This window comes from Juglans regia, chromosome 10 (assembly GCF_001411555.2).
Source record: "Juglans regia cultivar Chandler chromosome 10, Walnut 2.0, whole genome shotgun sequence".
Lineage (NCBI taxonomy): Eukaryota > Viridiplantae > Streptophyta > Magnoliopsida > Fagales > Juglandaceae > Juglans > Juglans regia.
In genome coordinates this window covers 10,355,813-10,367,144 of record NC_049910.1, presented here as the reverse complement: position 1 = coordinate 10,367,144, position 11,332 = coordinate 10,355,813, and the positions used below count along the sequence as shown (strand labels likewise).

At 37.7% G+C, this 11,332-nt stretch overlaps 1 protein-coding gene across 2 annotated transcripts; it reads right to left on the bottom strand.

The window, feature by feature from the left end:
• Nucleotides 1-591: 591 nt before the first annotated feature.
• Nucleotides 592-5,173, bottom strand: LOC109001597 (pentatricopeptide repeat-containing protein At4g39952, mitochondrial-like). 2 transcript variants are annotated; one of them, XM_035694984.1, is made up of 3 exons: nt 2,617-5,173; nt 1,230-1,299; nt 592-1,077 (listed from the first exon to the last, which is right to left on the bottom strand). In XM_035694984.1, exon 1 carries the CDS (start codon nt 5,131-5,133, stop codon nt 2,794-2,796), a length of 2,340 nt encoding a protein of 779 aa, XP_035550877.1. In that variant the 5' UTR covers nt 5,134-5,173; the 3' UTR covers nt 592-1,077; nt 1,230-1,299; nt 2,617-2,793. The 2 variants fall into 2 exon arrangements, with proteins under 2 accessions (XP_035550877.1, XP_035550876.1); XM_035694983.1 differs by lacking the exon at nt 1,230-1,299.
• Nucleotides 5,174-11,332: the final 6,159 nt, after the last annotated feature.

Below are 11,332 nucleotides of genomic sequence, written 5' to 3'. Positions count from 1 at the left end.
CTTGTTGGGTCTTGCCCTTTTTTTGTTGCAATTCATAAATTTGAGAATAATTTTCAAGGTCAAAATACATCTAACTAACATTATCCCAGAGTTCTTATATAGTAGGATAGCACATGTAATTAGAGCTAATATCTTCATCTATTGCATTCATAACCCAAGCCATAATCATGGAATTTTCAGCATCCCATATAGCATATGACGGGTCTGCTCTATCAGGGGCCTTGGTTTCACCAATAAGGTACTCAATCTTACCTCTCCTGCGAATATACATTCGAACTAACTGAGACCATCTCAAGAAGTTGGCTTCATTGAGATGGATATTTGTGATTTTGACTTAATGGGATTCGGTATGGGCTACCTTGGTTTCGGTTTTGGTGTTGACCACAGGTTCAGGTCTAGCCATGGTGGAATTTATAAAATTTCAGACATAATGGAGGTTGAATAGGCAATAAGGCCTAGGTTTAGAGGCTATGGCTACCGAAAAGAAAAGAAAACCAGGCTCTTGATACCATCTAGAAGAGAAGAATTGGAATAGTATTTCTTATTTTTTAAAAATAAGGTACAATCCGTATGTCTTATAGACTACAAGGATAAACTAAAATGAAAGAATAAAAAAAGGAAACAATGACAATTGCTAACAAATCTCCTAGAATATCTCCTAAGAATATTTACATAATTACATATTCTCCTATAATCCAGGGAGAGTTGACTGGATAAATTTGGAAACTTTCCAACATGTTCCTTAATAACTAAATGATCCAAAAGAATAAAATCACATGTTTGAAGAATCTCAATAGCATTATTTCTTGGATGAGACTTCGCCATTTAGTGAAAAAACTTTGTACACTTGTCAACTTCAACCAAAGAACCCAGGATTTCTGCCTCCAAGAAATTCCTTCATAAGGGTAACTTCTCTAAATCAGCAATCACCCATCTTTTTCTCACCTTATCCTGACTTGACGTTTCCCCCAACAACTCCCTATATATCCTCCAAAATCTGCAGCTGTTCCAAGAGATGCTTCCTCTGACTTTCCACATTCCCAAAAACCTCCACACTTGACATTGCAGAATGAAAATCTATCACAGCAGAAATTAAATTGTTATAATGTAATTGAAGTTTTCAACTCACGATAAAATGAAAACTTTGACCCTATCTAACAGAAAGGAAAATCGAAAGGCAAAATGATACCACACAAAAATGTTTGGGCAACAAAATGTTCGAAGCTTACAAGTTACACTCCTACCCCCTCTTCCCCAAGTGCAAAATCACATGTGAGTGCACTTGAAGTATACAGAAACCTAAAATATTAAAAAATGAAAACAAAATTAAATATTGAAAATCTGAAATCCCCTAATTCAGGCTTTAGCATCTCCAATCCATCCAAGCATACCCAACAAGAAAGTAGGATTCTGAAGAGGAAAATGTAAATATCACACTTATCATAACAAGAAAAATATCTCACGCTTTACAAATTCAAAAGGGTCAAAAAGCTTGTTTTTTGGATTGCAAGACACTGCAATCCTCTACATGGACAACAAAAATGCCAGTTACAGTAGGTAACAGCTTACTGATCACTCTTTACCACATTCCAAATGTTCCATGGAAAATACAATGGAGAAAGTGAGTCATAGTTTAACGAAAATATTTTTTCCCTAAGCTATAGAATATAAAAGAGATGGAGTATATCTAAAACCCCCACACCTCGTTTCTTCTTTCTTGCATGGAGAAGAAAAATAGCACACAATCCATGAACCATATAAATGTTAAAATAAATAGCAACCAACCTCGAAGATAAATCTGGCCATTTTATCTAGTCTCTTTATTAAACCAATTCAGATAAAAGTTCCTAAACCTTTCTTAGTTCGAAAGCACCCTCCTCCACTTGATGGATTCAAGTTGAATATTGATGGTGCGTGTAAAGGGAATCCTAGTCCAGCAAGATGTAGTTGGTGTTATAAGAATCATGAAGGTATTTTTGTTGAAGGCTTCTCTTGCTGCCTTGGGTTTGGGACAAACATATTTGCAGAGATTAGTGATTTAAAAATTGGTCTCTTAACATGTTATCAACTGCAGCCTACAAAAAAAGTTGTGGAGACCGATTCTTTGCTGGTTATGCACTGGTTTAGAAATAGGAAGCAGCCTCCTTGACAATATTTTGAACTGTGGGAAGATATTGTTTTTCTTTCCTCTTCTATGCCTTTTGATCTATGCCACATGTATAGAGAGGGGAATAAACTTGCTGATGGTCTTGCTAATATAGGGGTAGCTGGTTCTGATGCTTCTTTTGTTTCTGTGAGTCTCCTACCAAAGCCAGTGATTGGCCTGTTAATATTGGACAAAGCTGGATTGCCATCCTTCAGGCATTAATGGGCTCTGATGTGTTAATATAGGTTTCACAGTTATTTTTCTTTTACAGTATAGGTACTTTTTCAAGGTTTTATAAAATATGGGGTACCGTCCCTCTTTATAAAAAAAAAAGTAGAAACCATAAATTTGGTCTGAACGTGAACTCATACAACAGAAACAGACTGGTTTCCTGGAATCGTGTTTTGGTCATTAATTAGGAAAAAAAGAGAGGAAAGAGAAGGAGCTGAGGACGGTGAACAGAAGATTACCCGTGAGCCACAGTAGTGCAACAGCAGTACCAGTCACATTTGGAAGGAAAAAAAATTCAGAGCCCGTGTGGCTTATTCAATATCTATTAAGGTGGATCTTGAAGCTCCTTATATAATTACCAACTCTCAGGGTTAGAGATCCATTTCCCAACAAGAATCAAAGGAAATACATCTCACTTAGAGTGTACTCCAACCAGCTTTCTTCAACACATTCCTTTCATTCATCATTTCTCTCACCCTTTCGGCCTCCTCCCACCTCCCAACAGAACTATACAAGTTGGACATCATTATATAGTACCCATCATTTGTTGGGTCAGTCTCAATGGCACGCTTGGCTATCCTAGTTCCTATCTCAATTTCATTATGAGTTTTACAAGAACTTAACAAAGTCCCCCAAACCTCACCATCCGGAGAAAACGGCATTGAAAGAACCAAAGTTTCAGCTTCTCGCAGATTACCTGACCTGCCTAGAAGATCTACCATACATGCATAATGCTTCATGTTGGCTTTTATGGAATAGTCTTGCATCCTATTAAACAGACACTTCCCTTCTTCAACAAGCCCTCCATGAACACAAGCTGAGAGAAGGGCAAGGAAGGTGAGTCCATTTGGTTTAACATTTGAATTCTCCATCTCTTGAAATATATCAATAGCACATTTTGCATATCCGTGCATTCCATAACCTGAGATCATCACATTCCAAGATATAGCATCCCTCTCTTTCATTGAGTTGAACAACTTTCTTGCTTTTTCAAGCTGCCCACATTTCACATACATATCAACCAATGTAGTGGCAAGGCATATATTAAACTCAATCTCTCTTTCTTCAATGTAACGGTGAATACTTTCTCCTTTCTCCAGAGATGCAAGATGAGAACAACTCAAAATAATTGTTACCAATGTTGCCGAGTCAGGCTTCACGTTCTCTGAAGTCATTTTATCAAATAAGGCTACAGCCTCAGCATAATGCCCACTATGAGCGTAAGATGAGATCAAAGTGTTCCACGTGATGATATCCCTCTGTGTCCAGCAAAATATTTTCCAGGCTATGTTTAGATTACCACTTCTACCATACATGTCTATGAGTGAATTGGTGACCAATCTATTTTCATCCAGTGAACATTTGATTATATAGCAATGAAGTGAAAGACCAAGATATATTGCTCCTGTATGGGAACACGAAGAAACTACAGAGACAAAGCTGTTTGAATCAGGTTGAATGCCATGATATTGCATCTCTTTAAACAATTCTATACATCTTGCTTCCAGCCCCATCTTGCCATAGTGAAAAATCATAGTGTTCCAACAGTCTCTATTAGGCTCAGGTACTCTACCAAAGAGCTTCTCTGCAAGAGTTAATTCTCCCCACTTGCAGTACATGGACAGTAATGCATTATGAACCTTTTCAACCAATCCATAATGCCGTCTTATGATTAATCCATGAAAGGCCTTTCCTTCAAAGACACTCGTGGAATTACTGAACCCCAAAAGCACAGAACTAATAAGAATTCCATCAGGGCATATATCATTCTCCTGCATTTCCCGAAACAAACTTAGGCACTCAGTCATTAGTCCAAATCTCGAATAAATACCAATGATTAATGTCCATGAGAGAAGATCTTTATCCATTTCTTCACAAAAGGAAAGGTAAGCTTCTTCAGGGTTCCCACACTTTGAATACATTGATAAAAGTGAAGATTGAACAACCTGTGAACACCCAATTCCGGTTTTTACCGCTAAACTGTGTAAGCATCTACCTTCCACAATAGCATCCAGTTTCCTACAAGCTTGAAACCCGCCTTCCAATGTTCTAAAAGTCGGTTCCTCGCCATCCCCACCAATCCTGTGCATCTCACAAAGACACTCCAAACCCTTCTCACTCTCACCATTCTGCACATACCCAATCACAAGTGCGGTCCAACCAATCACATCCCTAACACAAATTTCATCAAACATGGACCATGCATCCTCCATTTGAGCACACTTCGAATACATGTACACAAATGAAGATCCAACAGCAGAATTCCTCGTGAAGAGCCCCAATTTCAAAGCTAATCCATGAATGTTCTTGCCATGATATAGCAACATCAACTCGGCGCACGTAGAAACAACCATCGGAATGGTGAATTGGTCGAGTGGGGTATCAGATGCTCGCATTTGGAGAAAAAAATCAAGTGCTTGTGAGTAATTGCCATTGGAGAACTGGGATTTGATCACGGAGTTCCAAAGAAACGTATCTTTTGAACACAACGAATCAAACACTTTGGTGGAGGAAATGGGTTGGTTGAGAGAGGCATAGAGGGAGATGAGCTTCGATGCTATGAAGAGGTTGTTTGAGTTGCCACTTGTTATGACGAGATTATGCGCTTGAAGGAGAAATCGGAGGGTTGAGGTTTGTTGGGAGAGGAAGAAGTTGAGGCGACAGTTAAGATAGTTGGAAGTTGAAGTTGTGGAGAATAGAAGAGAGGAGGGAAGGCGTTTGTAAAGGTGGGTGGGTTTTAGCCTTAGGCCAAGCATTTGTAGCTCTCCAACAGCAGCTATGCTTCAAGACTTGAACCTTGGGGGCCTTTTGTTCTTTTTCGTTGGGAATGACATTAGCCGTTAAGGTTAAGCATTCCCTTTATGAAAATCACATCCTCCGTTTGGGTTTTTGGCCGATGCGTTTTAGTAAGTGTGACGTAATAATTCTTAGTAAATTAACTGATTATAACATAGTAATATCTTAAATCATTACTTAAGAGAAATGGAGACGTAGTATTGCTTTTTTCAAAAGAAAAATTTTATTTACAGTTCTCACTTGGAGATTGTATGTACATATCTTTTATTAAATGAGAAAAATCATCATTTTAAGAGAGATATTTTTATAATTTTAAAAAATTTTAAAGATAAAATTGCTAGGCTTGCATTGCAGTCTCCAAAATGGAGATTATACGTAGCATTGTTCTTTCCAAAAAAGAAATTCTATTTGCAGTCTCCACTTAGGGACTGTATGTACATGCCTTTTATTAAATGAGAAAAAATATCATTTTATGAGGGATATTTTTGTAATTTTAAAAAATTTTAAAGATAAAATTGCCTAGACTTACATTACAGTCTCCAAAATGGGGACTATACGTAGCATTGCTCTTGGGCTTTAGATGAGACACAAAATTTTTATTTAATATTATTTCATCTCATCTCATCTCATCTTATTCACAAATATAATTCAAATACAAATTTTTCAAACTTTCAAATAAAAAATAAAAAACAATTTCAATTTTTTCAAATCCCCAAATAAAAATAATATTATAAAATTATATTATTATAATATTTTAACTTTATAATAGTTTTTATTCAACTTTTTCTCTCCTTTCTCAAAACTTAAAAAATACTCAACTCAAACTATTTTATTACTATTTACAAACTATCTTATTATTATTCACAAAGTTCTCATCTCATCTCACTCTCTACACAAGCCTTAATATTGTTGTTTTCATTAGTTTATTTTGTTATATATAAGTGGATTTTTATTTTTTTAATGAATATCATGATGAGATATTATAATCTTTGCGTTAAAAAAAATGACCTATCATGTTCAAAGATATAATCATACAGTCCTTGCAAATTGCGAAAAATTCTAGATAGTATATTTTTATCTTAATATAATGAGGTGGTATTATTCATTAATTTTTTATTTTAAAAAAATATATATAATTCAAGGATGATAAAATATCACAGCCCTTATCAAAATTCATGGGCCCTACTTGGCCACGTCCAAGTGGGTTGTGAAAACCAGCACATGTAAGAGTGACAGAGAAGCTCACATGCTGTGTCTGCATTAGTGATCTTAACCACTGGATCCACTCCTTAATCAACGAAAATTTGACTAACAATAGGGAAATTTTTTGTTTATTGCAGAAATAATAATAATGGGGTAAAACAAGCATACATTCATTATGGTTTCATGATGGTATTGTTGTTCTCTTGAATTTAGAGATAGCACCATCATCACATATCCCACGCTTTCAAACTGTTCTAATCAACTAATTTCATTGGTTGGCCCTCTCATTTAACAATTATTAATTAGTTTGAATATTGCAAACTAATTATATTAGATTTAGCATCGTTTAGATAATGAGATAAGATGAAATGAGATGATTTTAGATGAAAGTTGAAAGTTGAATAAAATATTATTATAATATTATTTTTTAATATTATTATTGTTTTAGAATTTAAAAAAATTGAATTGTTTATTATATTTTATATGAAAATTTAAAAAATTTACAATAATAAGTTGAGATGAGATAAGAAGAAACCATTTTTATATTCTAAGGAGACTTTAATGTACTATAATATGACTAGAATATTTAGTATTTTTTTATTTATTACCTGTGTACTATTTTAATTTTTAAGCAGAGTAATGTCACCTATTGTTGCTAAGAAATTTCATAAATGAAAGAAAAGGGAGAAGACAAGGAAGAGGAAGAACAAATGTAGAAATAGAAATAACTTTCGAAACAAAGGAGATGAACATTTGAGGATATTTTAGGGTGATTTGGACTTCCTAAAGTTTCTATCCAAAGTTTAAGATTTATGGAAGAAAGACATGAAGTTGATCTTTTAGTATTTACTGATTCTCTAGAGACTCACACCGACAATATTAAATACTTAATAAATATTGTAATACTCATTTTATTTATCATTTTTCTCATAGTTAATGAATAATTATACTCATCGTCCTTTCATCATTTCATGTTGTGTCATAAAATTATTGAAGACTATTTATTATATTTCACTTGCGAGCCTATTATCTAATGTCACATTATGAGATAATGAGAAAATAGATGATCAATAGATTTTTTTTATTGTGATTAAGTTTAAGTAATAATCATAATATAAACTGCTAGAAAGTAATAAATTAGAAGTATTGAAAGTTATAGCGGGTTTGATTAAAATATTTTTTAAAAAAAATGGAAGATATCAATAGAATCGCATTAAATAACAAGCAAATGTAAGAAAATAACGATAAGATAACTTTGCAGATGCTCTATGGCGACATCTCTCCATATATAAATTGAGGATATTTTTATAAAATGATGTTATTTTTATAAGATGTTTTATAAAAATACCCTTAATTTAAAACATAGTTATATAAAGTGTTATGAAAAATGTTATATGTAAATTATTTTCTATATAAATAAGCTTCACAAGATAACAATGTCATGACTTTCATTTTCATCAAGTCATTCATTAGTTATTGTCTCACTAAAATAAATTATTTGTGTGGGGAAACTTTAACTGGTAATCAATCCAACTACCGTGAGTTCCTTTAATGCAGTCAAATTTAATAATGATAAGTTGAATTCTAGGGAACGAATCAAGTATTAAATTAACTTTGGAAATTTAATACTTGGTTGGATGCTCAAAAATAATTAAATAAAGAATAAAGAATCAATATACATAAATCCTGTTAAGGACATGTTTCCCACCCTGCCTTGCTCCACCGGTCACCTGAGGCAAGAATGCTTGAGGGGTCCGGACTGCTAGTAAGAACCCTTGATGCCAAAGTCAGAGAGAATGAATCTCCCCAAATTGTATTTGTATCGAGGCTTTTATACTACACTTGTATGTGAGCTTTGTTCTCCTTATGCCTGGAGTGTCTTCCCTTATGCTGGACAGCATGTCGTCACATTTAATGCGACAACTTCTGTCAGGATGTCTCGACCCACGCGAGGCTTTGTGTCTGGGAGCAACGACCAATCGCATTTAATCATTAGATCTTGACCTATATCTAATCATTCGATGTGTTATACAGGGAACGTGCCCCAGCAGGGACTGTCTCATCCTTTCTCATGTTGGCCTAGGTCTTTTCCTCGCTATATGGGAAGCCTTTTAACACTGGACCCTTAATTTTGACAATCGAGCCAGGCCCAACCTATTGAGGGACAAATGAGTCCTTTCAATTACCCCGCAAATTCCTATCACGTGGGTGTGGCAGAAATTTCTCATGCCCACGACGGTCTTGTCCTTACCTTATCAATTATTTCAGCGTTGCATGCACCCATGTCTCGGGACTAAGCATGATGGTTCTGTACCCACATCCCTTCACTTTGCGTGGTTTGCGAGAACCGTCAGAGACATTTATGCTTCCTGCACACTTGTCAGCCCCCCATTGGTGTTATTTGACCATCACCTTCTTTATTTAAACCCTTCTCTTTGTCATATGAACACTTTTCCACCTTTCTCGATTTCGCTTTCTTCTCCCGTTTGTCTCTTCTCCAAAATCCTTACTCTTTTCTTTTTTTCCTTCCTTGCTTCCATTATTCGTCCTTGATGGCTCCCAAATGCATCTAAGCTTTCTTCTCGTGGGTTCACACTCCCTTCACTGTGAGGGTCCTTGCGAGGCATGAGCCTTCTTCCTGGAAGGGCTTTCCTTGCTACGACGGCGCGATTGGGCCTCTACTTCTAGTTTGGTTAACCTTAGGGCATTGAGGGACACATACAGAGTTCCAGACACGGTTGTCCTGGAGGTCCCATGCCTGAGCCACGGGGCCGTTGACTTTGAGGGGCTTGTTGAGAAGGTTGGTCTGCATACCAGCACCTTCTCACATGGGCTGAGACTCCTTTTTTTTCACCCCGTTCGCAACATCCTAATTTCCTAGGGGTGGCCCTTGCCCAACTGCACCCTAACTCGTGGAGGATCCTGATGTCATGCTGCGTCGTATGGCGCATTGTCCTGGAGCCTGCCAGTGAGAAATATCCTGATTTGACCGCCAAGTTGTTTGTGTTTACACACAACATCCGGTCTTTGGGAGGTAATATCTGTAGTTTCCATTCCCTGTCCAAATACCGCATCGCCTGGTTTAAGAGCCGTTACTCCAATGCCAAAAATTAGCAACACAAGTTTTTCTTCATTTTTGGCGAGGGGTGCGAGTTCCTCGACAAGCAAGAGTTCCTTGTACGAGCCTCATGGAGGATCATTTCTGATGACAAGGTGATCTCCGTGACTCTTTCGGAGCGAGAGTAAGCTCGCATTCAATCAGTTTATTCCTGGGTCGACCAACACCCTGAGGATGTATGCACCGATTCTCTTTTGACAAAAGAGAACATTGACTAGTTCTTTGTGATACTAGATCGATCTCTCGTGGTCAATCACAGCTTTTTTATGGACCCTGTTGTTTCTTGAGGCAAGAAGAGGTCTTCTGACGCCAAGGAGCAAGGGAAATGCACGACCATTTAGAGCTCGAGCAAAGGGCTTCTCGCCCATTTGTGGAGCCGTCGTGTCAAATCCTGCCCCTGCCAGCTAGTTGCATCTGCCCCGATCCGAGAGAACTCTCCTGACTTGGATAACTTTGACACCATCATGGCATAGGCCGACACTAATCTGACCGCAGCATTAGACTTTGAGCTCTCGTTGATCAATGCTCAGCCCATTTCTCCACCCCTGGATCTCCCTTTTACCTTGTCTACTGACCAAGGGCCGATGAGGACTCTTGATTAGGACTAGGCAGACTTGGAGATGACATTCTTCAAGGCCATACTCAATCCGATTCTTGGGATTTCTCAAGGCCTGACCTCCACAGAGCACTTTGAGGAGGCCTGACCTCAAGGCTCTAGAGGGAGATATTGCTTGCCTTTGCAAATAAGTTCTTGCCCTTCGAAAGGATCTGGGCGAGTCTAGGGAGGAATTGTCCCGGAAGTGCCTTGAGGTTGAAGCCTTGACCAAAGAACTAAATCTAGAGTGGATTATGGCATCTTGTTTGGACAAGGAACTAGAGGTAACCCAAGAGTGTTGCCTTGGCTACATTGCCTCTTTGTCAAAAGTTGAGGATGTTAGGTTGGATATGGGCATGGAGCATGATCATGTCAAGGCCAAGAGAGAGGAGCTTGAGGTGTGGCACACGGCGCTATCAAGGAACAAGGCCTCTATGGGCACCAAGTATGCCACAACCAAGAAAAGGGTGAGGTCATGCAAGAGGCGAGTGAAGGAATAGAAGTTCGAGTTTGCCTCTGCCAAAGATGATCTTGCCAAGCTCTCCCCTCAATTCGCAACAACTAAGAGGGTTCGTAACCAAACTTGGGGCTATGGGCACACTTTGGGCTTGAAGAAAATGTGAGCATACTTATTGTCGAACCTCAAGTCGACCTGAAGGCCCTGAACTTAGAGATATTGAAGCCTAACCAGGAGGCTCTCGGGTTCCTTGACTCTTTGGGGAGGGACCTGATGCCTGACACCTTTTCTTGGCCTGCTGTCCAAACTGAGAAATAACAGGCCTCCATCCTTTTTTTTGAACAATATATGCCTTGTACATAGGTTTCTTGGACCTTGCCTCTTTAAATGATATGCATTTGTTTTGATTTATGCTTTTGTTGGTATCTACGAATATGTGCACTCTTGCTTCCTTACACTTCTTTTTTGTAATCAGTTCATTGTCTATATATATATACACATACATTTTTTTGGTGCTTGTCGTTTCCAGTGATCTTTGTTTGCTGTTTGTTGTTGTTGGTTTTTTTTTGGGTAGTCTTGTGAGCCTTTTATCTTGTGGGGAGTTGTGTTTTTTAATTTAAGCGATTGGGTGATTGGCCGCGACTTGCATATGGACATTAAGGAAGTGTTTCGCACCTCGCCTTGCTCCGCCGGTCACTTGAGGCAAGAAAGGTTGAGGGGCCCGAAGTGTCAGTAAACACCTTTGATGCCTAAGTTAGTGTATGCCTAAGAGTGAAAGAGATAGTA